This window comes from Solanum lycopersicum, chromosome 9, assembly GCF_036512215.1.
Source record: "Solanum lycopersicum chromosome 9, SLM_r2.1".
Taxonomy (NCBI): Eukaryota; Viridiplantae; Streptophyta; class Magnoliopsida; order Solanales; family Solanaceae; genus Solanum; species Solanum lycopersicum.
This window is the reverse complement of record NC_090808.1, coordinates 2082085-2108302: the sequence shown is the minus strand read 5'-3', so window position 1 is coordinate 2108302 and position 26218 is coordinate 2082085. Positions and strand designations below refer to the sequence as shown.

The 26218-nt window shown below is 35.9% G+C and overlaps 4 protein-coding genes across 15 annotated transcripts; 2 read left to right on the top strand and 2 right to left on the bottom strand.

Annotated features, from left to right (window-relative positions):
* Nucleotides 1–570: 570 nt before the first annotated feature.
* LOC101264247 (transcription initiation factor TFIID subunit 8) lies at nucleotides 571–3840 on the top strand. The gene has a single exon (XM_004246586.5). The coding sequence runs from the start codon at nucleotides 2504–2506 to the stop codon at nucleotides 3623–3625; it is 1122 nt and encodes a 373-aa protein (XP_004246634.2). The 5' UTR covers nucleotides 571–2503; the 3' UTR covers nucleotides 3626–3840.
* A 765-nt stretch (nucleotides 3841–4605) lies between these two features.
* On the bottom strand, nucleotides 4606–9287 carry LOC101264548 (membrane magnesium transporter). Its single transcript, XM_004246587.5, has 4 exons — nucleotides 8938–9287; nucleotides 8798–8850; nucleotides 8114–8214; nucleotides 4606–4985 (listed from the first exon to the last, which is right to left on the bottom strand). The coding sequence occupies exons 1-4, from the start codon at nucleotides 9008–9010 to the stop codon at nucleotides 4895–4897; spliced, it is 318 nt and encodes a 105-aa protein (XP_004246635.1). The 5' UTR covers nucleotides 9011–9287; the 3' UTR covers nucleotides 4606–4894.
* Nucleotides 9195–16780, top strand: LOC101264854 (phosphoglycerate kinase, cytosolic). 12 transcript variants are annotated; one of them, XM_069289000.1, is made up of 16 exons: nucleotides 9195–9513; nucleotides 9885–10092; nucleotides 10185–10237; nucleotides 10536–10846; nucleotides 11411–11754; nucleotides 11864–12146; nucleotides 12597–12664; nucleotides 12910–13158; nucleotides 13915–13990; nucleotides 14699–14775; nucleotides 14875–14924; nucleotides 15011–15095; nucleotides 15443–15541; nucleotides 15738–16016; nucleotides 16121–16237; nucleotides 16512–16780. In XM_069289000.1, the coding sequence occupies exons 4-14, from the start codon at nucleotides 10672–10674 to the stop codon at nucleotides 15969–15971; spliced, it is 1740 nt and encodes a 579-aa protein (XP_069145101.1). In that variant the 5' UTR covers nucleotides 9195–9513; nucleotides 9885–10092; nucleotides 10185–10237; nucleotides 10536–10671; the 3' UTR covers nucleotides 15972–16016; nucleotides 16121–16237; nucleotides 16512–16780. The 12 variants fall into 12 exon arrangements, with proteins under 12 accessions (XP_069145101.1, XP_010325972.2, XP_069145102.1 ...); XM_010327670.4 differs by having other exon boundaries at nucleotides 16491–16780; XM_069289001.1 differs by having other exon boundaries at nucleotides 9414–9513; nucleotides 10579–10846; nucleotides 15022–15095; nucleotides 16491–16780.
* A 195-nt stretch (nucleotides 16781–16975) lies between these two features.
* LOC101265161 (pre-mRNA-splicing factor ATP-dependent RNA helicase DEAH10) lies at nucleotides 16976–25956 on the bottom strand. The gene is made up of 12 exons (XM_004246589.5): nucleotides 25709–25956; nucleotides 25364–25410; nucleotides 24778–24858; nucleotides 23371–23587; nucleotides 22696–23113; nucleotides 22215–22418; nucleotides 20981–21141; nucleotides 20075–20260; nucleotides 19200–19428; nucleotides 18042–18241; nucleotides 17530–17664; nucleotides 16976–17414 (listed from the first exon to the last, which is right to left on the bottom strand). Exons 1-12 carry the CDS (start codon nucleotides 25780–25782, stop codon nucleotides 17231–17233), a joined length of 2136 nt encoding a protein of 711 aa, XP_004246637.1. The 5' UTR covers nucleotides 25783–25956; the 3' UTR covers nucleotides 16976–17230.
* Between the last annotated feature and the right edge of the window lie 262 nt (nucleotides 25957–26218).

The window sequence follows — 26218 nt, the reverse complement described above, 5'->3', positions numbered from 1 at the left end:
TGTTTATATGTATTTTTGGATTATTAATTATATTGCATTAAAAGAAAGAATGATATACAAAAGGAACTTAATTGGCTCTAAATATAAAAGAAAAAACATCAATGGGAAATTATGCAAATATAGAATAGTTAACAAATCAACTACTTGAATTATGTATAAAGTTCACATATTCATATATGTAAAATATTTCCTCTTAAATTTGTAGTTTTGTAATCTATATATATATATATAATATGATGTCTACAACTTCTTCTCTAACAATATGGCAAAATAAATCAGTCAAAATTGATGATATAAATAGATATAAAATTTTCACTTGATATTTGTTTGAAAGAAAATGCATTTGGATGTTAAATTGGTTATTATCTAAGTTATGTTTGAACTTAAAAAGCTTTTAGTAATAATAATATATTTAGAGTCTGTTTGGCTCAGCTTAAAAGCTGGTCAAACTGACTTAAAAGGTGGTTTTTGACTTATTTAGTTGTTTGGCAATACTCAAAATAACTTATTTTAAGTTAAAAAAAACTTATTTTAAGCCAAAAGTTAAAAGCTGGGGTAGAGGTGCTTTTTTTTTTTTTAGCTTATAAGCTGTTTTAAGTTGACCACATTTTTATCTTTTTGCTCTTAATATACAATCTCCAAATTATCCATATAACCCTAACATTTCTTTCTTCCATTTTTCCCTTTTCACGTTTGATATAACAACTTCAGCACTTTTATCCAAACGCATAACTGCTTATTTTTAAAATAAGTTTCAGCACTTTTAAAAGTACTTTTTTAAAGCTGCTTTTATTAAGCCCATCCAAACGGGAGTGTAATCTCATAAGTAACATTGGAAGAGAACGACGTATACACAATTTTATTCTATTAATTACTTCCGTTGAACCTTCGGCTCAACTAAAGCATAACAAAATAAAAAATGAAAAATAAATATATTAATAAACAATATGCTAAAAACAACATAAATAATAAATATTATGTAGATCGAAACAAAAAATAATAATAATAATATATCGAACAACAGATAATAAAATTGTAATATAACGGTCATATTAACAAAAGAAAACTAGATAACGTTCTAACTGCCTACTAAAATTTTTACCATAATACTCAACCTCCGTGTCTCCCGATCAAGAGTCATTTCCATCGATAAACTAAACTCCAGATAAATCATGTTTTGTCTGATCACTTATTTAAACACACTTTCGAAAAAAATTTAAAATAAAAGCTATTTGGGTCAGATGTGAATTTTCTAAACTATATGGGCTTATATGCTATTATTAGAATGTAATTTTTTCTATAAAAAAAAGGTCCCGCTCCGGTATTCGATCCTCCTCTCTCTCGATCTAAAAATCCCTTTCTTGGTGTTTGGTGTTTACCGTTTAGGGTTTATCAAAAAATTCTGCATAAACCCTTCTCAGTTCTCTCAATTTTGAAGCAATTTCAATTTATAAATCAAGAAGTCGGTACCCCAAGTTGAATTAGTCTAAAAAATCAGCTGTAAGTACTCATTTTCATACATTTTGGTTGTATATTTGGGGCATTTGGTGTTGTAGTTTTTCTTGTTAATGTAGCCTAATAGTTAAGGTTTTATGAATTATCAAGTGGGGTTGAGGAATCTTGAGGTGGGTTTTTGGTTTTGTTGAAGAAGTTGGTTGAGTTTTGGGTTCTGGGGTTCGCATTTTAAATCACAAAGTTGTGATTTTTGTTTTAATTTTGGGAAGAGCAAGGAGTTTACAAAGTGGGGTGGAGGAATATTGATGTTTGTATTTGATTTTGTTGAAGAATTTGGTTGAGTTTGGGTTCTGAGTTTCACACTTTGTGTTACAAAGTTGTGATTTTAGTTATGTTTTGGGAAAAGAGAGGAGTTTACCAAGTGGGGTGGAGGAATATTGAGGTTTGTATTTGATTTTGTTGAAGATTTTGGCTGAGTTTTGGGTTCTGGGGTTCACATTTTGTGTCACAAAGTTGTGATTTTTTTTTGTTTCTAGGAAAAGACACGAGTTTTACCAAGTAGGGCGGAGGAATATTGAGATTTGTATTTGATTTAGTTGAAGAATTTGGTTGAGTTTTGAGTTCTGGGGTTTGCATTTTACATCGCCCAAGTTGTGATTTTGGGAAAAGACCTGAGTTTACGAAGTGGTTGGAGGAATATTGAGGTTTTTATTTGATTTTGTTGAAGATTTTGGGTTCTGGGGTTGTCATTTTACATCACCAAGTTGTGATTTTTTTTTTCATTTTGGGAAAAGCCAGAGTAGTTTAGTAATTCATGTCTACTTGTATTTGGGGCAATTGGGGTTGTTCTTTACTCCTTAATGCAGCTTAAATGCATAGGGTGTTCATGAATTGCAAATGAGTGTGGGGATCTTGAACTGCATATTTGAGTTGTTGAGTTCTTTGTAATGTTACCAAGTTGTGAACTTTTCCTTTTAAAGGCACAAGTTTGAGCTGAGTGGTGAGGTTTTTGAGTAAAAGAAGCTATAAATCTTTTAGGAACTTGAATATGATCGTTGGAGGTAATGCCGAGGATAAAAGGGAGAAAGAGAGCACTGTTGATAATACTAGGGAAGAAAGAATTGGTACAGACGATTTTGGGCGAGCAGTATCGAGGACTGCGGTGGCACAGATATGTGAAAGTATTGGGTTTGAGATCTTCAATGAATCTGCTCTTGAATCGCTTGCAGACATTGCAATTAAGTATATACTTGACCTAGGGAAGACTGCTAATAGTAAAGCTAATATAGCTGGAAGAACACAGTGCAATGTGTTTGATATTATTCAAGGATTAGAGGATATGTGTGCCTCCACTGGTTTTCTGCGAGCATCGGAAGTGAACCGCTGTGGGTTAAGTTCTGGTATTGTTAGCGAGATGGTTGAGTATGTGGAATCTGCTGAAGAGATACCATTTTCTCAACCTCTTCCACATTTTCCTGTGGTAAAACAACCCAATTTGATACCCAGTTTTTTACAAATTGGTGAAACACCACCATTTAAGCACATACCTCCATGGTTGCCTGCATTTCCTGATCCGCATACTTATGTACGGACGCCCACGTGGAATGAGAGGGCATCAGATCCTCGAGCTGATAAAATTGAATTAGCAAGACAGCGAAGGAAGGCAGAAAGATCTTTATTAAATTTACAACAGCGATTGGTGTGCAATGGTTCAGCAGTGGCATCAACTTCTAGGCAGCCAGATGATGTTGGTATCACTTCAAGTGCTAGTAAAAGTGAAAACCCATTTCTTGCAAAACCTTTTCAAGCTGGTGAGAAAGACGTGGACCCAGTGGCTCTTCCAACTAAACTTTCTAGTGAGGTAGATGATAAAAACCACATTTCTTTGCTGGAAACGTTCTCCCCAGCAATTCAGGCAATGAAGGATGGGCTTTCTGAAACAGTAGATGGTACAGAGAAAACACTTCCGGACAAGAGGCCTGCTGTCTGTTTAGAGTTCAGACCTGGAAAGAAGGCCTTAGGCGATTCTTTGGATCTAAGGCTTTGGAAAAAGGGTTCAAGAAACGCTTCCTTGTTCCGGCGGGATGAAGACAGAGATGACAAGAAGAGGAGAGCTGAGTTAATACTGAGACAATCTAGGGAAAATCAGCAGGAGTTAACCCAGTTGTAAATTAGTTGGTTAGTTTGATGGGGTAGTTCTGTACCCTTTTCAAAACAGCAGCAATTGATTAGGTTTAGATAAAAGTCAGTCATACTGTAATTCTTCTGTGGATGTCACAGAGTCTGTTTGGATGTCGAGATGTAGTAACGTAGAGCATTTTTTTGAGGTTAGTCATTGTTCATTCTCCAATGAATCTATTTCAGTGAGAATCTTTTTTCCTTCTATATACTCACTCCTCTTGCTCACTCCCCTCCCAACCCCCGAGAAGAACACACACGCTCGCAGAAAAAAAGATTACACAGAAGAAAAGGGGGAAACAGAGTAGGAACACATGTTTTTGAATAACAATGGTGTTGGTCATGTATGTATTTCATTATTCAGTCTTTAATGCAGAAGTTTGGAAGTGGGGTTTTGATGGATGAAGCATGCAAGTGATGAGAAATGTCAAGCCTAGTTGTTTTGTTTTCTCTTGACATTTTTGTTTTCATCATTTCATACAAATTGGTAGTTGTTATTTGTGAGTGTGGTACTCAGGGACCAACAATAGACTCAAAACTATGTGTGTGTCTTACATGGCCATGACTATAAAATGTGTAAAGGATTTTCTATGTTTCAACATTTTGTTGTCAACTTGTTATCAATGTCTTGCTGCTTCATTGTCCAGACTAGCAGTTTTTGGAGTTCTCTTGGGTTCTTGTGGTGTTTTAACTTGTTTCATTCATAGTGTAAAGGTATGTTTTAAGGTTATTTATGAAACTCAAGGCATTCATTTTATCCATAGGCTATTGTAATTTGTATACAAGAAAAAAATTAGTTTATATGGATTTTTTTATATGATAAAATTGGGGAGAAACAGATTGTTTCCTTCATTTAACCAAAATAATGCGATAAATATCCTGCGTACATACCACTCTCCTCAGATCCCACTTGCGGGTCATACATGTCCTACGTTAGAGATGTCTAAACAGAAATTTCACAGCGAAAGATCGTTTTCAAACAACAGGTTCATGTCTGCATAGATAGAGAATAAATGCTAATAGACACTATGAGATATGTTCTGAAAATTCGAGTCTTTAACATACAAAACTAAAATTTAAGCAAGCAAAAATGAAAATGTGCAAACTGAGTGTCTTTTTTTCTGTCTGCTCTCTAACAATCAACGATCCACAGGTCGACTAGTGCTGCTCAAGTAATTGAATTAGTGTAATAGGAGAACTGTCTAAAACTATCCTCTCCAAGAACAGTCGCGAAAGATGGGTCTGGTCTGGAGGGTGGCCATCACTTCAACTTCAAATCGGTTTCCAGAGGAAATATTTTCCCGCGGTGATTAAAGATCATGAAATCCAGATTGGCAGGCAAAGCGACCACCCTGCATTGTAGAGATACGTAAGATACCCAAAAAAGGACATTGCATATACATCAAGGGCAAATGAACCGACTTCTGCTACAAATTCTCACTTGGCTATACATGAACTTCAAACAGTAGGACTACGTATGTGCTTTCACACAATTTTTTCTTTAAAATACTTGAAAGCAGGAATACTTTTCTACTTTAGTAAATGCCCTAAAAGATAATCTAAACTGTTACCTAGAATTTGAGGGACGGTGATGTAACTCTCAAAACAGGTTAGACAAGGAAAAACACATAAAAGCTTTCACTGAAGTTGTTATTCAGCACTGAAGTAAAATATTAGATGCCCTACAACCACAAAGACGCTGAACAAATGGTACCCATAACCCAAAGCCAACCCCACGATTCCAATTTCAAATACCAAGGTGACCAGACATTCCTCTGCCCCCCTCCGCTCTACTTTTCTTTCCTTTCAGCTACTGCAGAGAGCAAAATTATCCCCAAATCATGTAATGGTTTATCCCCATTATAGGGTCTTAGGAGGTAGAAATAGGTATAGTGTCAAATACAAGTCATAACAGAACTCCTTTTCATTCTACCATTGTTTCTTTGGCGGCAAATACAGGTTTACTTTAGCAAAATAGTGAAACAAACCCATTACCTCCATTACACAAAATTTAACCAATTCAGCCGTTTCGTCTAGTACTAGCTTCTGCATTGAGGGATTACTAACAATGAAACACTTGGACGTTATCATCCCAAAATACCAAGTTAATATCGAACTATATTTTCTAACTATAAACTATGCTTCCCATAATCTCTCTGCGTCAAGTTTTTCTTCTATATATTGCTTACCCAAAATCACTAAGAAGAAACCTACAAATTCTAGTCTTTTGTTGATTCACTAGCAAGAAATTATCATCGTGACAAAGAAAAACAACCATCTGGTCATCTCCACTGGGTGTTATGGAGTATAAGCGACGGTTTACATGCAGTGTACGGATATTGATAAAGAAGTTAGTTATAACTCCTACTACATCAGCATAATGGTGACAGAAAGGATTCTGGTAGTTTGAGGAGAGAAGGATTAAACAGGTAAACCAAGGACATATTGAGACTCGTCCAAAGAAAAGTCAAAACTAGTGAATATATTAAATAGGAGGAGCGTAAATATCATGTTTCTGGTATCCACAAGAGACTGGGTAAATAAAAAAAGAATCCTAAATAAAAAAGAAAATACATGTCTTTCTAATGAGATGTGATCTGTCGAGGGTTAGATGAACTAAGCTAAGTTGACAGGGAAAAAAGTCGAGGGATCAATAGCAGAAGTCATAATTTGCGGTATTCCTAGGTAGATATAAGTAGGAACGGGAGAACACATTGACAAACTATGATTCAAAAAATAAAGTTTGTAGATATAGAGAAAAGTAATGGTAGGATTATCAAATGGTAAAGTAAAGAATCAACACCACCAGTTTTTAGTGTCTATATTCAAAACAGAAAGCAAATTTTCTATACTTCAAAACTGGATTAAAAGGAGACAAATACTAAATTTTGGAAAGATATAGGTATGTCCAAGGATAAAAAATGATCAACATATCCTTATTAGGGGAAATCTGATGGGAGAGATCATGGTGTTGACTGTTGACAAAGTATATGGAGATATTGTTGCAGTAACAAAGAGTTACCCGGTATCTCTGTCTGTGGGAGGCAGGTACTCTGTGGAACAGTTAAGATGCGTGTAAACTCGCCCAGGCACCATAACTATACAAACAAAAAATTGATTTGGTACTAGAAATGAAAATGACAATGTTATTTACAGGTTTCCTAACTTATGTTTAGTTTTAGTTAACACTTGCACCTGAAGGGACAAAGGTTGGTCAACAACCAACCAAACTTATACTTCTCTGAACAAAAGGGGAACTGCACTTGATAACATTTAAAAGTAGGTAAAGTCAAATAGACTTCATTTCTACTAAAAGAAAATGTGCAGGCCACAAATATGAATAGGTCGTCACTGGGAGAAGCTTTAACCACCCAAAAGAGACGGGTGACACCAGATGTGTAGTGGCAGGCACGACAAAAGAAGAAGAGCTGCAAGCACAATGATTCTGTGGTGGATACTAAACAGTCAAACCAAAACACATTTAAAGACAAGTGCTTAAAGAAGGGAGCATCGGAGTTAGAAGCTAATACAGTTATCCAGAGGAAAAAAATGAGAAGTTGCATTGGAAAGTAGCATCTAGCTATATCTAAAAGTCTAAGACATTAACCACAGTAATTCTGACACAGGAATGGTGCAGGGCAAGGATACGTAATAAAATGGAAATTATCAACAACAGAGAAGTCAAGGATAACTTTAAAGATTCACATCCATGACCAAAAGAAACATTAGCTCACTCTAAGCCTTTTGTCCATTGAAGTTGAGGTATCCTTGTAAAGGATTGGAAGTGCCATAAAGAAGTCGGAATGGTATAACTCACAAAGCTACGAAATTTTGTTTGCAGTAGGCAACAATAACAAAGAAAGATGCAAAATGAGTAGAGAAAGAGTTTCTTAGTTTTGAATTTTGATACATAAAAATGAAAGTGATATTCAACGTTGTCTGAACTTCAAGAAAAGAATGATAAAGTAGACATTTAGGGATATTACAAGGGTGACAGAGAACATGTTAGACCACAAAGGACGCTATATGCAAGAAAAGTGATGGAAATTTATAGAGGTTATATTTTTGCTAAATCAAATCACAAAATTGATAAAAATATATTGGAAGAGAAGGAGGATTTCCACATAATACTCATTGGCCTGGCGCGACTTCTAAACTAGCCGAGGGGCACTTTGTCCACGAGGTAAGCCTAGCTTTTCATTAACTTAGAGAAAGAAACTGATATAGTGCTAGAAGAACTCCTTTGTGAGTTCTTAAGAAGAACAAAATATATATAACAGTATAACACATGGAAGATATGAGCAAGGGAACATTGACCACTGTGAGATGGTGAGAATAGATCTTCCCATAACAGTGGATTTACACCAACTATCTATATTCCTACAAGTCCCTAGAAATCCAAAATTTTCTATTACTGCAAAACAAAGAAAAAAAACAATAAAAATACAAGAACCCCAATTAAAAAGAATAAATTAAGTACCTGTTTTCCTCAGATTGAGGGTGGATTGACTTGAAATTTCCAGGGGCAGCCATTGCAGCCCACAAGCATAACACTAAACTAACTATCAATTCGATAACAACCTGCACATTACCCAATACTTTAGATCAATCATTACCACATCACAACATACCCACTATAATCCCACAAATGGAGCCAAGGAAGGGTGATGTATGCACAACCTTACCCCTATACTATGAAGGTAGAGAGGTTGTTTCCAATACACCTTCGGCTCAAGCAATCATATCAAAAATCAAACATGTAAAGATAATACTGTAGTGAAGAAGCCATGTTGAAAATAATTAATAAGAGAACAAGTAGCGACAACAAACAACACGATTTAACAACAAAACAATTAAAAATAGAATAATCATTACCACATCACAACAACAACATACCGAGTATAATCCCACAAGCGAGGTCAGACTATTTCCGATAAACCTTAAGCTCGAGTAAACATATCAAAAATAAAGTATGTAAAGGAAATACAATACAACAGCAAATTTACACAATTGAACAACAAAAATTTACTTCTTGATTGAACAACAAAAAAATAAGAAAAGATCAATCACTACCACATCACATACATATAAAAAAAATTCAACTTCTTGTCAACTATAAATAACTCAGCAGATTCAACAATAAAGGTGAAAAATGAAAATTTACATCAATGGGTGGTCCAGAAAACTCCTCCTCAGTAATCTTAAGCAAAGCCCTATCTGAAATTGAACAAAAAAAAAGAATCTTCAAACTGATGCCGCAAAAAAAAAAAGGTAAAAAAGGGAACAAAAACCTAAGTGGATTACATTGGATTGTGGAATAGGTAGCATGAGATAGAATTAGAACGCCGATGACGCCAACGAGGAAACCGGCACCCATCTTGGTCGGAGAATAGATCGGCGGCCGGTGAAGAAGATTTTTGACGGCGGAGATCAAGTAAAAGTGAGCTAAATCTGCTTTAGCTGGTTGTACTTTGAAGATTTAGCAGCGTAGATCCGTATTTCTATTCGGGTCGGGTACTTACCCGACATTATATTTAGTCCAAAGAATTTCGAGATTCAGATTTTTTTCTATTTGATTCTAATTTTTTCATATATACTTTTTAAATAATAAATTATATTCAAATTCGCGATTAAAATTAAATTGTTCAACAATTGAAATTTTGAACAATATCATATAAATTACGAGAGTAATAAGTAATACATTGAGGGAGGATTCTGTAACTCTTAATTCTTGAAGGGATGTAAATGTATTGTCTCATATTAGAGAGGGACATTAATGCAAATTTCTTCTTAAAACTATATAATAAAAAAAATATGTATATATATTGTCTCTACACATTTTATCTTCATTCAACTTGTCACTCTTGTTAGCCATTTCAGGTAAGTAATTTGCTAATTTTTGCATCATTTTTTAGTTGTATTGATATACTTACTATATTAGATACTGTGTTTTCAAAAAAAAATTTGGGGGTACCCCTTGCCAACGAAAGCAAAGATTTTGCTTTTGGGTCGAGCTCGTTGCAGCGGGCTTGCCTAGCGTGGGTTTGTGATTTGCAAGCTATTGCATAGATTTACCCGGTGCGCACCAAAGAATAGCGGCTACAGTTTTTCTTGTTATCGGAAAAAAAAATTGGGGGTAAGAAAGGGGATTCCGGGAAAGGAGAATTTAGATAATCAATCAATTAAACTACTAAGATTCTTCGTAATTTTTGTTTATTGTTCATATGAAAAATTTGATATTTTTCTTGCAGTTTGTAGTTCAAAAGTTTGATTCATAGTGAAACAACAAAAGGATGAGTTATGTTCTGGAATTCTTCTTAGGGTACACTTTACCTAGAATATCAAATTTCCACAATGGTTGTACAAAATTTCATGATTTGCAACAAATTAGACTGCGTTTATCGTATGGGAAATGTTCTGCAGTTCGAAAATGTAAAAAGATTCGATTTTTACGACAAGGTTAGTATGAATTAACTTGCTGTCAAAGAAGTCGAAAATCTTGTAATCCTGTTATAAATGGTGTTGTCAATTTGCTTGTTTTTTTTTTTCAGCTTTAAATTTGGAGCTGATTGATCATGCTGATTTGCTTTCATTTCCGAATGAGGTACGTTGAGTAATTTTTTTTCGTTACGTTTAATGAGAAGGTGTAATACATAAACATACACTCAAACTTAGTCTCAGCTGGCAACTAAGCACATTCTAGACACCTCAACTCGTCTTCACTATGTGACACGGTGATTGTTCATTTGTTAAAGCTTCTTACACTAGAAACTGATGTAGGATTTGATCTGATAGCTAAAATTTCGACCAGCTCGTATGCATATTTAATTGGGAATGTAAAAAAGCATCAGAAACATGAACGTTAACGTGACACATTTATTGTTTTTTCATGTGCCATTCAGTGTGCTGTCTGTTCTTCTTACTCAGACAAGAATCGAATTTTAGGCTGAAGCTTGTGATGGGAGAGGAACAGATATCTTACCTTACGTGCAAACTGTTAGAAACTTCCCAGAGGAGGAGCTAATCGGAAAAGTTGTCATGGTCAGATTGGACTTGACCATCGTACTAAGGGAGCAGAAGAAACAGCAGTCTCCAGCAGCTCGCGTAATTTCAACCATCAAATATCTACACAAAGCTGGGGCAAAATTAGTTCTGTTAAGTAGCTGGAGTTTGAGAGCTGACTCGCGGCTTCTCAAATTGGAATATGTTGCAGGTTTAAAAAGTTCTTACTTTTTACTTATTGTTCATGTTGTTTCTCCCCATCTGTTAACTTGGGCTTAGCTTCCCAGAATACAGTGTTAGAAAGCGCAAAACGCAAATAAAGTGTGAGCCTTGATGAAAAAAAGGCTCAAAGAGAGAGAAAATACAAATATATATGTTCCGTCCAAGACTAATAATTATAAGCATGAATGACAAATATATTATATGAACAAAAAACATGAAAAATAGATATATGATAAAGTGTAATATTAGTGATTTAGTGTCGCCTCTTCAAAAGAGGCTGCTAATTGGCAAGTAAAAGTATGTCTTAAAACCTTGATCAGGACACTGAACCGCATATTAAGCGACGCGAAGCACTCAACACACTTTGAGCCTCGCTTCATGGCTTAAGTGCATCTTTGAAAACACTGTCAGAGTATGAAAAACCTACCTAGGCACAATATTCTAGGCAATGATGAAGGGCCGGCATACATCTAGTTTTTACTTTAATGTTTTTATGTTCCAACAAAACATGTTTTAAATGGAGTTTAATTGATCTGGATAATGTGTTCTTCAGAACTTTTATCGTCGGAACTTGAACTAAAAGTAATACCAGTGGATCTTGGTTCTGGATTTGAGCAGTCCCTGAGGGAAGACAGACATAAATCTTCCATCCTTCTTCTTGAGAACCTTTCTCAGTTTAAACAGGAGCAAGCCAATTGTTCAGAGTTTGCACGACGCCTATCATCTGGCGTGGATATCTTTGTTAATGAAACATTTTTCCAATCACATAAGATTCTTGCATCAAATGTTGGTATTACTGGCTTCTGCTATGCGTCCATTGCTGGATTTCACTTTGACGAGCAAATGTCTCAACTGAAGAAGATAATCGAGATGAACAAGAGGCCCTATTTTGCAATAGTATGCACCCGTGAATCTAAATCTAAGTATTTTTCAAGTTCTTGATTAAAATGAGAACAGGACTTTTCTGGTTCACATATTGCAAGTGCTAATTTGAGATGCAATGCAGGTCGGAGGTAATCTCGCTGGGAAAGCAGTAGCCTTGCTATTTTTGGCATCTAGATGTGACGGCTTAGTGTTTATTGGCAATGCTGCATTTCAAATAATGCATGCTTTTGGATTACCTGTTCCTATGGAATTGGTGGAACAAGAATCACTAGAGGCAGCCCGTGTGCTAGTTGAGGCTGCAAAGGCAAGAGGAGTACAAATCATATTACCAAAAGACTTTTGGTGCATCAATGATTATTATCCGTCGCGGATGAAGATTTTTCCTGCTAATCGTATCATTGATGGTAAAGTTAAATTCTTAAATCTTCAACCTAGCCCCAAGGTTTGCATTGTTTCATTTGCTAGATTAAGGACTAAATGGACAAGAGATTGCTGAACAATTAAAAAAGTGAAAATATATACTCCCTCCGTTTCAATTAGTTTGTCTGGTTTTGACTTGACACGGAGTTTAAGAAAGTGAAGAAGAGTTTTGAGTCTTGTGTCATAAATAGAGATATGTAGAATGTACCAAAATGCCCTTTAATCTCATGATCTTAAACATGTCATGTGGAAAGTTTAGAATTAAAGAGTTGCACGTAAGGCAAACAAATTGAAATGGATGGAGTAACAAACTTCATTTCCTGGCTATTGGCCCGTCTCAGTCTATTTGCACCATTATTGGACCGTCTCTGTAGTATTTACCATTGGGATGATAGTTCCTAATATATTTAAGGATTTCAAATGTTTTTCCTTAGGATGGAAACCTGTTGATGTTGGACCTAACACATTGGGGGAAATGATCTCCGTGCTTTCGAGATGCAAGGTAATCTCTGAAGTTCCTTCTGCTGAAGATTAGTATTAGAAGTGCTTGCTCAATTTTGAGGTCTCCGTTTGGTGTTCTTTGACTAGTTTGATATGAGTGAATAGAATCTGTCTTGTCATATTGCAATGGTAGGTTTAACCTTTGATTTGCGTCTATGAAATTGGTAATTTCTGTGATCTTATCATTTAATCTATTCTGTGGAAACAATATATGCTCAGAGAAGTATGTTTTCATTGTTTTTTCAGAAAATTTTGTGGATTGGAGCTGTAAAGTTCAGCTCATCACATCAAGAATCTGCTGGAGCATCCAAATTAGCTGCGATGCTTTATAATCTTAGTCAAATGAACTGTGATCTAATTGTGGTTGGCAAACAGGCATGTGAGACGTTTATTGGGAGATCAAGGCACGTTACAGCTGATATGATTGAAAATGCTTCCATTGTCTGGGAGTTTCTGAAAGGGAGAAAGCTTCACGGGCTCTTGGCACTAGATAGAGTAAGCCTTTTCTAACTCAACATGCTGTGTTAAAGAAATTTTAAAATCCTGAAACACATTGTTAACAAGTAACAACCATCCCACTTGTCTTGGATCCAACTTCCTCAAGTTTTCTAGAATGAAAAGGAAATCGTATTAATAGAAAAAAGGAGGTAGATACATGGATAACGACAGAGATTTCATTGAATAAAAAATGATACAAGAATTAATAAGCTCATCAATAACCCCTCCAATTCACATCTTAACTAATGTTTACAACATTGGCCGCGTGTTATGTCAACAACAACAAATTACCAGTGTAATCCCACAGGTGGATTCCGGGGAGGGTGATGTGTGCTCAGTCTTACCCCTACCTTGTGAAGATAGAGAGGTTGTTTCCGATGCCTCTACTTTATGTAATGAGGAAACTATGACTATTCTCATTTTAAGTGGAGCGTACTAGCTGGGGTGGTAGAATCATATATGTTGGGAAATATTTACTTAGAGTAGAGTAATAATACCAGGTTTGGAGTCTTTATTCCTGATAAAAGATTTACTGGCTTGCCTCCACTACGACTTCTTTTCTGTATAACTGCATGACATGCATTGCACGTTTTTCCCCTGTTTCCTGTCATCTAAGTACTTCAATACTCAATTGAAGTGCTGCTAATCATTCACATGGAACTTGACTTTGAACGTGCCAACTAATATACAAAGTATGCTTACCATAGGTGTATGTTAGCTTCAGAACTAATTGAGTGTTTGGTGTTTGTGCAGGCATATCCATTTAAGTTGAATTGGGATGCTTTATATGCCAATACAACCCTACCTCTTGTTGTTGACGTAGGAAGTGGTAAATCTCTCTTTTCCCTGATTCAATCTTTCTATAAATCTATCAGATCATTTGTGTTTGAATGTGTATAGTCATTTGTTACGCCAATAACAACTTCATATTTACAATGAATCCACTAATTTCCCTATCTGGGAGCAATGAATCCAGTGTTTCCCCGGTACTCGTGAAGGAAGCTTACACCCCCTAGTTTCTCTATTCATATATTTACAAATCAGCCGTATAGTTTAAACCAAGCAATGTCTGTGCTAGACTTTCAACTACAAGAACAAGTATACTTCAATCTCAGGCTAGCTGGGGACTTGGGGTTGGTTATATAAATCCTCAATTTTCATTTCACTACATGGAGCTCTATGAAGACCACCTTTCTCATGTTATCCTCTACGCTTGCTATTTGCACCTTCTATAGGGTGTGACCATTTCTGATCTTATATGACCGCATTCATCTTAAGTCTGCATTTCCTACAACACTCATTTTGCTGATATATTGGGCCTTAGAAGCCCAATTTTTGTTCCTATGAAACATTGTTGGTCTTACAATCATTTCATAGTGAGAGGGAGACAACCACCTTATATTAACAAATAAAACTTTTAGTTATATTTTTCCATTTCCTTAGCTTTAGCTAACATATCAACACGACCACGCTGTTGTGCAGCATTTAAGGACACAATTAGTTCTTACTTCTCACAGATGAAAGCATAAAATTACAGGCAACGGTTTATTTCTGACCAGAATGGCAAAGATGCGGAAGGATTGGAACTTTCTTGGACTGGAGAGAAATGAAAAGGTTTTAGTCTTATGCAGAATGTTTCATCTGCTGCTTCCTGTTTTTTCAAAAAAGAAATCATGTTCTAAGTGTAACAATTTTGACTTTGCGTTTTTCCAGTTGGTAAGACGTTGTCTTGATCATGTTTCTCAATCTGGCATGACAAATGGGTACATGCTGTCCTCCCTACATACTTGTATTATAGAAGCAGATAGTCATGTATTATCTGTTTTCTGATTTTGTGTTTTGTTCCTAGATACTTCATAGCAACGAATGCCACATCAACATTCCGATCCATTGTTTCCAGTTACCCTGGTGATCTTGTGCTTGTGTCAATTCAGGTAGGTAGCATTTTGTTGCTTCTTTTGAATAGAATCTTAGATACATATCGAAATGCCATGGTCAAGACTGGCCACGCATTTGCTTATACGTTAATAACACGAAACAATCAAGTTTGACATATATTTAGTTGCTTTAAGTTTCAAAAAAATAATCTTAACTTTCTTAAACACTGCGTCAAGTCAAAACCAGGCAAACAAATTGAAAGACAGAGAGAGAGAGAGAGTAGTAAAGAGTATAGATGAATAACTTTTTGATGCTTACGGATGTGTTTGGAGATACAATTTGATATGACGATGTAATTATGATTACATCGTTACAACTAATGCAACATTCCTCGCAACTGCAGTGTCCAAATCCAGATTTCAATAGAACAGAACACCGATGGAGGATGGTGCAGAGATCATTAGTTGAAGCAATAGCAGACTTAGTAGCTCCTGATGGGAAGGTATGATAAGTGCAGCTCTCTGGTGCTATGCATTTGCGTCTCGTGTTGAATTGTTATTCTGTGTGATTGATATTCTTCATCAGATAGCCAAAAGTAGCTCGGGCTGATATGTTTAGCGTGAGACGAACAAAAGATCATTTCATGAGAGAAAAGAAGAGTACTAAGTACTAACACAAGTCTGTTGTCTTAAACACAGGTATTTCTCCAATCTGATGTAAAAGAAGTTGCAGTGAGAATGAAAAAAGAGTTTATGAATTATGGCAAGGGCAAGCTCACAGTAATGCACGATTCGGAAGATATCACAAGTCAGCAAGATGGATGGCTGAACGAAAACCCCTTTGGCATTCGATCAGATTGGGAGCAACATGTTATAGAACGTGGCGCTCCTATGTACAGATTACTGCTATTGAAATCTTCATCTTCTGGTTGAGATAGTTACAACAGGGTGGATTATTCAACAAACAAATTCCCCGAGGTAAAATTCATGCTACAGCTTTCAAGTTAAGTGACTTTCTGAGAGAAGAACTCTTAGTTGAGTGACCATCTGAGATATTATCACGCGTTTTGGTTACCAAACAGATGGTCTCGGAGTTTGAACGCAGATGGTCTCGGAGTTTGAACGGAGAGTGTGAAAAGAAACAGGAGCTGAAACATAGTACCAAAACTAACCATTGGCACCAAAGTGAGAGAGCTCAGGTAGGAAAACATAAACAATTAGGAGATTCATTTCACTATCTTTTTAAATTAACATGATTGAGTTCATTTTCTGATCTTTTTGTTCAAACAAAAGTCGAGTTGATTTCTCAGACGATCACTCAACTTATAGTTATTACCTCAAAAAGTCACCATTGTTGAAGAAAATTGACTTTATGAGATAATAACTCGATTAATTGAGTAACCATACGAGAAATCAACCCAACAAAGGTTTAAAACTAATTTCTGATTGCAGGTTTTGCTCGGTATATTGCAGTAATCTGAGTATAGCAGAAAATGCCAATAAGTTGGATGCTAATTGAGGGCTACTAAAATAAACCAGCAAGCAGAGGCGGAGTTAGAATATTGTATACAAATTTGAATGACTTCTGTAGCTTATGCTACTCGTATAAATATTTAATTGTGAACCCTGTTACTAAAACGAGCTTCGATTCGATCACAATCTTAGAACATGTAAATTTTAAATTTTGGTTTCGCCTTGTATTATAATAAAGAAAGATGGATGGATTTCCATTGGAAGTGTTATTTAGTGGTCTGAATTGGATTGAGAATGATGAGGTCTCAAGTTAAATTTTTGTAGAGAAAAAAATATGAGGTGGTTTCTTTTCATCTAAGGTTTGGTGGACATAGATACTTGATACAAGTGCCAGTGGAGATAGTAGGTACCTCGTGCAATTAATCGAGGTGTGCACCTTCTGTTCTCGACAAAAAAAAAGCATCTTGGGTAACATTTGTATGTATATATTTACAACAAAGACGATTTCACAACATACAAATGTTGAAAACTAATTGATAAAACCACAAAAAGCAAAATTGATGACCTCTTTAGCCCCCACACAAAGGTAATGGGGATAAGGTCTGCGTACATCTGACCCTCCCCAAGTTCCACTTGTGGAATTACATTGGATATGGTGTCGTTTGGATATGGTGTTGTTGAAGGAAGGGATCTCTTACCGATATAAATAATGAACACATTTAGTCTTGCACAGCATACAAGTGGGGTGCCAACTCAACGAGCCACAAGTAATCGATTCTAGAGACATTACGGACATAACTATGGTTAGTATGAACCAGTTCATTGAAAACTATACACTCTGGCTTGGCTCGGAACAGGACAGAAGACGGGTGTATTTGCACAATCAAACCACTTAACGTCACCCTGCCAGTAGATAGTTAAAATGAATGTCAGATATGGGAACGAATAGATGATATGTCAAAGAACTCCAAACAGATACACTAATTGATGCCGGACTAATAAAGCCACTAATCTTAACCTGTATGCACCATCAGGCTGCTTCATAGCTGCTTTAAGAAAAAATGAGGCAGCAAGGCATCTGCGGAGGAGAAGTGTATCATCTTCACAAGAAGTGACGCGAAGACCCATTTGTTCAACATTCCTCACAATTTGACTGAAACATAGGTAGAAAGCTTAAGATTTTTCACTCACTCAAGGACCCGGACAAATGAGAAGAAGCGGCAAGTACATTATATAACAGTGAAATATGACGAGCATGAGCATAAGAATGTAACACATAAAAAAAGAAGAGTTAATGGTCAAACACTGAACGGTAGGAAAAGGGAACAACTGATACTTCAGATGTGTTTTGAGAAATAGTCGGTGATAGTTCAGTAGTAAAAGTGAACACCTGATAGTTCAAGTAAGAAAACTGGCAAAAACGTGAATGTGTGTGTTTTATCATTTTCTCTAAAAGAACTGTGGAGGTAGAAATAATCATAAAGCAGAACAGAATAATATTTCCTTGAAGTTGAAGTACATAATGCCTACCTGTGGATATCACGAGCATGTTTTAGAGAGCGACTGTTAATATAATTATCCTTGCACCATTTTCTAAGATTCTTTTCAGCTTTTTCTTCACTGTGTACCATCTTGTTCTTTTGAAAGAACTCATCAGCAGCACGGTATACATTAAGCAATGTCAGATGATCCCCCTCTGGACTTGCAAAGCTTTTCAATGCGTTTCGTGACTGACAACCACAGGTAAAATTATTCAGACTGTTTTCGAATTATATTACATGCCAAAATTAGTATAACACATCAACAAAGTCAAAGGTGACTGCTAAGTGGAAAGATAACACAGGAAAAAGAAAAGCCAATAACACGGGACGACAACAGTTGCTAAAACTGCACGCAAAATTCTTCTTCAGTCCATTCACCATTTCATGGCACCCTATTAGCTTGTACTTAACAGACAGATTTTGAAATTTAAAGAAAAACGAAACTAGAACAGCTAAAACGACATGAACAATTTTTTATCTACTCCAATGGTTAGATAATTTAAAATATTGAAGGTAAATTTTGTCGATCGATCGCCGGAATCAACATTATAAGAGTTAAGGGAAATGTCTCTCACGAATTCAAAAGAGGGTCGAGCTTTAAGCTCTACACCCTATTCATCAACTAGACAAACTTATTCAAAGCCTGTAAACTGAAAAGATTTATATTTGAATGTTGGAGCATGAAACTGATCTATGTCTCTTTAAATAAGTAATGGACCTCCTAATCTCATACTAGACAATATTATAATGCACGACTTTCAAGGGCCAGGAAACTGACGGGCATAGAAGATCCTAACCAAGACAGCTTACTTATCACCAGACAAGCTGCAAAGCTTTTAAATTCAGGCCCGTCTAGTGGTTCGCCAAAGATCTCCTAACTTTCTCCATAATGATTATCTGTAAGCGAAGCTTTCTCATGATCGGGAGATAGGCGGATGGTGTCCAGCAAAAGTATGTTTTTTTAATTAAAAATGGAAGGTTCAGTATACGATGCTATCTTAAGAGCTGGATGCAATAAAACAGTTTGACACTCATTGGACTTATAGAAAGAAAATATTTACTACAATCCTATGTACATGTTTTGGGGGGTGGGAGGTGGGGGGATGGGGGGGGGGGGGGGTAACAACAAGCTAGCACAAAGGACTACCTCTTCCAACTTTTCACGTGGTGCATAGAAAATAGATTCCACTGAAAGCATTGCAACACAGATCAACATTTCTTTCAAGCAGCCAAATTGGCTAGCAATAATGAGAGCCTTAGAGTAGACTGGATCAAGGGGTAGCCTGGCCATTTGACGTCCAACATCTGAAAGTTTATTATCTTCTGTTACGGCACCCAATAAGTAAAGAGACCACAATGAGTTGACTACAGCAGTCCTGTTAAAGAGAAGCAAGGAAGGAATTATAGTCAAGGATGAAAACAATAATTGCACGACAATATCCAAATTCTGAAAATGACTGCATAATCAGTAATGTGATAACGCATGCAGGGGGTGCAACGTTCTGCTCCATAAAGTAAAGGGCAGCACAAACGTTAAGCTGTTGTTGAGTATCTTGCTAGTTTTTTCTCTTCTTATAAACAGTCGGATCACTTAGTGGAGGGGGTATTACATAAGTTAGCTCTATAAGAAGAAGCAACGATTTGCCAACAAATAAGTAGATTTCATAGGTCTGATGATGCTTCAGTTTCACAAGGAAAGTGCAGGTTTCCAATTATACAGATTTAAGTAAATATAGGATGGATGCTCTCCATTGTGCTTCATTAATTTAACAAAACATGAAATGGATTTTATACATAATATATGGTGAATTAAGTAAAACATGTTCAGTGAAATGATGCAGTACCACCATGCAAGAGATAGATACCAATTAATGGTCAAACACGTGCGACACAAACTTGAGTCATGCAAATAGGACAAAATATTGGGGGTTAAGAATTAATAGAAAGGCATCATATATGCTGATAGCGAAATATATATGCAAAATGCACTGAAAGACTTGTCTCTCTCATTTGGGTAATCACCTGTCTGGTTTTTCAATGAAGTCAAAGTTGATGACATCATCAATGCCTAGAGCCTTGAGCTGCAATACAACATTTGAGAGGTCACATCTCTTAATCTCGGGTAATGTAGAATCTGTAAGTTTCTCAAAGAAACTTTCTTGATATAAACGATAGCATTTCCCAGGTCCATCACGTCCTGCACGTCCACTACAAAAATTCAAGAAATTAGCCCTTGATCTGATATTTAACAGATAATATAACCAAAATAGTAAATGTCTGTTATCCATTTCCCTCCTGTATATATAAATCCTACTGCATTGGTTCAACTTCTCGATCACCATTGTCCCATGGATTTTACTTCAGAGGCTGCACCCAGGACTTTTTAAGTTTAACCTTGTCTCTATTTTTATTGTACGCAACTAAAGTATCTACCAGCTACCTCCTACTCCCCACCAATACAAGTACCGGATAACTCTGCCCGCCAAATAATAGGTACATGGAAAGAATACGCTACTTTTATCGATTGCAATTTTCAAATTTTAAGCTTCTATCTGTAACCAGAAAAAGAATCCTCCTCTACAATTCCTCTGCTTTGAAAAGATATTATGCTTACAATTACAATCCTCCTATTCCCTATGTTGATCTCATCAATATTATGTTGGCCCTTTGAAGTATATTAGTACCTAAGTGGCAGATACAGATCCAAGATAAAACAAAAACTTCAAAGCATAAGTACATCCCAGTACATATCCTTAGCCTATCCCACATGTCAAATATGATTAATGCAAAGTAAGAAGAAAATTATGGTTCAAACCACCATAATTTTTAAAAGTTGGACAAAAGATGCCTTTGAATGAAGTTAGTTGAGGAAAGGAGGTGATTTAGTCAATGTGTATTGAGACTTAAATGCACCTGGAAGCACCCTACCTCCTTTGAAGAGCTTGAGCTTTAGATGTTGTGACAATGATCAATGAATCAACTCCCATCTTAGGATCATATGTTCGGGCTTTCACCAGTCCAGGATCCACAACATACCTAATACCAGGTATTGTCACTGACGTCTCAGCAATATTTGTTGCTAGTATCACCTAAATATGAAATGAAAGAATTAAAATCTGATTTTAGTGGACATAACTTGCCAACTCAGAGCAATTACCAAATATTAAGCCTTGAAAACTTCATGTCAAGCATACCAGTGAAACTAGATAAAGAACTTATTAGCATTATTATAAACATAGCCAAATAATAAAAATGCACATTCACAATGCTAAGCTTTGTAACAAATACAAGGCTACAAGCTAGCACATAACCAAACTTTATTTACCTTGAGAAGATAACCAAATAAATGTTTCTATAGGTCAGGTATTAATTTCATATATATTTAGTGTGTAGGTAGAAGTTTCTAAAATTAGTACACAAAGGGATGCACCGGTATAAGCTCAACCAAAGAAAGAAAACATTGCATACTAACAACTAACCACCCATACGCACCTACCCTGGAGAAAAATAAATTGACCTTATGTTTATCCCCAACTGACATACAAGTGCAAGGATCCGGCACCTCAGAAGGTTACTTGCAATTTTTGTGGTGTATTTGGAGAATTCACGTGAAATACCCACACACCAAAGTGACACCCGCTGAACATAACCGTACAAGCCAAACCATGGCATCTACGTGGAATGCAGATATTTCTAGGACAATGATACTCATATGTACTACGTTATGCAAAAGTAATGGAAGGAATTCATAAAACAACTGGCCGAATATCAATTAGAGCTATAAAGTTTCATGAAGTGGTAGAAATGGAACTTGTTTTCCTTTATGGAATGAAGTGAATTAACCTAGTTTTCAAGAATCATTTCAATTCCGTAGTCACAACATTTTGACAAGTGGCTTATTCCTTTGAAAAACACTGCAACTCAGCTTTGTCTTTTTTCAGACAGATGATGCAAGATGAATTCAAAGTTCAGAGTAACTTTTTTTTCACAAAGGATGTCACACACAATTATTATATTATCCTATAAACAATTCAATGGAGTTCATATAATTCATGCTTTACACACAGACCTAAATGCAACCCCAGATATAGACAAAAGGTAAGTACATCCATGATCCATCTCAAAAGTTCAAAAAATAAGCTATCCAAAGAAACAAATCAACCTTACGATATCCAGCTGGTGAAGGCATGAAAACCCTCATTTGCTTCTCAGAGGGAAGTGATGAGAATATGGGAAAAGTTAAGAGTTTCCTACTGCATTCGGGTAATTGTCGGAGACGTTCATGGATAAGCCTCTCAACGGATTCAATCTCCTCTTGACCAGTAAGGAATACAAGCACATCACCAGGTCCCTCCTCTAGATGTATCTAGCAAAACAAGTTGGAGGAATGAACAGAACATAAGACATTCAACAACATCACAAACTATAAACTTGACTAATCGAACCCTCAATGCTACTTGAAACATTAAACTTAGTTATGTAAAAGGCCAATATAGTAACAAATCCATCTAGGAGCTGATAAATAATATACTATGAGAAAGCAACAACAAAGGCACAAAGCTGCTGTGCTTTTGTGAAAATTTAATGACACTGTCGATCAGTTCAAACTCTTATTTGTGAAGCAACAAGATAAATGTAAAAACCTGAAATATAGTAATCAAAGCTGCATCTATGCAATCTGTCTCAGGCTTATGGGTGTAGAATATATCGACAGGAAACTGCCGTCCCTGAACATGAACAGCTTTTGCACCACCAAAGTACTCTGAGAAAACTCGTGCATCCATACTGGCGGACATGATGATCAATTTCAATGGGTTGTGCTTTTTCACTTGACATGACTTCAAAATACCGTCATTCTGATTGTCAACCCTTTCCTCCAGGGCATGCCCGTTATTAGAATTATTATGATCAGTATTTACCACTCCGTTGATAGATTTTGACCTTGCTTTCTGTACATTCTTTAACAGTCCAAGCAATACATCAGTGTGGATAGTCCGCTCGTGCGCCTCATCAACAATAATAACAGAATACTTGGAGAGGTATGGATCCAATAATGCTTCCCTGTAGTAGTGATTAGTGGCATGTCATTCACCATTTGTAAATTGATTTTTCCAGATACAGCTTTAGATAATCATAAATAGCTCTATCATGTGATGTCAAATGTGAAGTAAACTCTCTGTGGCACATGAACAATCTCTCCACACATGCCCGTATATGCAACAATTAAGTCCATAATCATGGCTATATTACTCTTTTTTTTCTTTCAGAAAAGTGACTCCTACATGTAATGCATCAAACCTTTTTTTTTTCCTTATTACCTCAGAAGCAAACCATCTGTCATATATTTGATCTTTGTTTGGCCAGAAGTTACATCTTCAAATCTAATAGCGTATCCAACCTTTTGACCCAATGGAATGCCACATTCCTCAGCAACACGTTTAGCAACAGTGATAGCAGCCACACGTCTAGGTTGAGTTATCCCAATGATACCACCATCACGGCAAAATCCCCATTTGTAAAGATACTGAGGTATTTCTGCAAAGATATAGGCCACACTAGAATAAAGCTGAGGAATGTCAAGATAGCAGCTAAAAGATGCAACACAGACCTACTTGTATCTGATGAATAATACAAAAGATGCATTTTTTAATTTTTTAGATTATTCTACTGTATAAGTGTATTTATTCCTATAGATTGAATAACAAATTTTGTTACTTGGAAGTTGAGAGAGAGAGAGATTAAGGAAAATTAGCGAAAGAGAGTATCCAAGAATAATCTTGAAAATCATAGGACAATATATATAAGTTCATTATATCAGGATGAATGATTTCGACACACTCAAAAAATGGAACCGACAAAACAGAGTGAGCTGTCAGACGACAATTCAGCCAATACTTTCAGGTGCACAACTCAAGCAGTTATGACCAATCACAAACGTTCACTAACCACCACAGGAGTTCCTCAGTTTATGGCTACACCAAGTTAGTGAGGGTTACTTAGACTTAACCGAAATTTTCATATGGTCTCCTGTCCTAATTCATTATCCTTCCTGCTGTCAATCCTCGCATATCTCTCATCCTCAAGCACACTCATCGACCAAAATGTGAGAGATATCCTAATTCGTCTAAAAAGAGTCGAATACTAAAATAATAAGCAAACATGAAAAACAATAAATTGTTGGGTTCAACCCCCACTTAGGAAGTATAAGTTTATAATGCGTAGATGGCTTCCTTAACAAAACTCCAGATCGACTTTGCTTTGCCGAGAGAGCTATACCTCATTTTAACAGCCACCTCAACCCCTCACTACAAAAGAAAAGACTCCTAAGAAATTATTTAATGTTGTGATCACTAAATCCACATGTACATCACCCTTTACATTTTCACCAAATAATCAAAGAACCATATGTCCGATCATCAAAACTTCACCAGTTCTATAATGTGTGACTTGCACAAACAGACAAAAAGACATCTTTATACACCTCGGTAAAGATTGATAAGCCACACAGAACACATAAACAAACAGATAAAGAAGAAAGATACAATATGCATGAGTCTTTTATCCTTTTTACTAACTGAGGACGTGGAAGGCCTTAGAACTGGCACAGCGCAACATCATAAATGACCACCATCATTGAAGTATTATCTAAAGTATTGCAATGTAAATGGATCTACGTCACATGCATGTCAGTCAGTCTAAGAGGACATGTAGCAAATAGTACTTACGAGTTGTCTTTCCACTTCCAGTTTCTCCAACAATTATCAGAGTGTCATTATTCCGCACCTCCTCCACTAGTCTCCTTTCAACTAGAATTAATCAAATAACATGAGTAAGATGAAAATCTACAGAATACAGCAAACTAATAAAACAGAACAGATGAAAATGAAATAACAGTATGACGTTAGTATGAAAAATCAATGCAAGCACTGGCTTCTCAAGAAATTATACGCAGCATTCATGCGTATTGAAGATATATGAAGATTCATCATGAATCAGCAAGTTTATGCTAGCTGTCAGCCTACCGTAACCCTCATTTTTCCGGGGTTACAACCAACAATATAAAGAAGCTCGCACATGGGGAGAAACCACAACACTCTAGACTCTCGATAAAATCAGCTGTAACCATCAGAAAAAATAATTTTCCCACAGGCCATACACTACTTCACTAAAAAATGCCAACTCCCAGCCTAGCACTTATCATAAAACAATCAGTAAACTGAAAAACAACTCACACTGAAATACTCAGAACAGGATTGGAAAAAAAAAAGCACATTAGACTGAAGAGTTCAAATTGAATAACTAAAACAATACCTGCAGCAATTGGTAAATTTTTTCTCTGTTGCTCAATCTTTTGCTTCCTGCCAAAAAAAAAATATCAAACCATTGAACAAAAAGGCGTGCATCTACATAGTAATATACCCACAAAAGAAAGAATCTTTTAGCTTCTAGGATTGAACCAAGAAAGTATAAAACTAAAACTAAACAAGGGTATATACTAAAAAGTAACAATCTGGCAAAAAAGATCAAATCTTTGAACATAAACATAGTTAAATACCCACAAAAAGGACACCTTTAGCTTATTGGATTGAACCAACAAGAGATAAAAGTAAATTCAACAAATGGGGTATGCTAAAAAGTTTTTTTTAAAAAAATTACCTGGAAACAAAGTCCCCTTTTGTTTGATTTTGATGAGTGTTTCTTGAAAAATTGTTAGCAGCCATTGAAGGCATATCTCAAGATTAGTTCCAAAACTTGTTAATGTCAAGTTTTACAAACAAAAGGTGGAAACTTTGTTCACTATTATGAACAACAAGATGAAGAGTTGAATCCATAAGGAGCCGCAAAGCCTAATATATTCACCCTTTGTTTTAAACAAGGGCATAATTTTTATTAAATAATAAATTAAACTTTTAATATGTATTTACACAAGTAAAAATAGCAGAGAATGATATTTTGATAACTATATAAATATATTTTGAGGTATAAAAAAAAATTAACTTTAAATACATTTTTTAGATTTTAAATTGTAATTTATGTCGAACTTCATTAACACCAATCAAAATTTGTTTATTTTTATAGATAATTGAAAATGCCTTCGCGTTCGAAGTCTATATTATTTGACCCTTATTCTAAAAGTAGTTTGTTTTGATTTACTTATCCAATCAA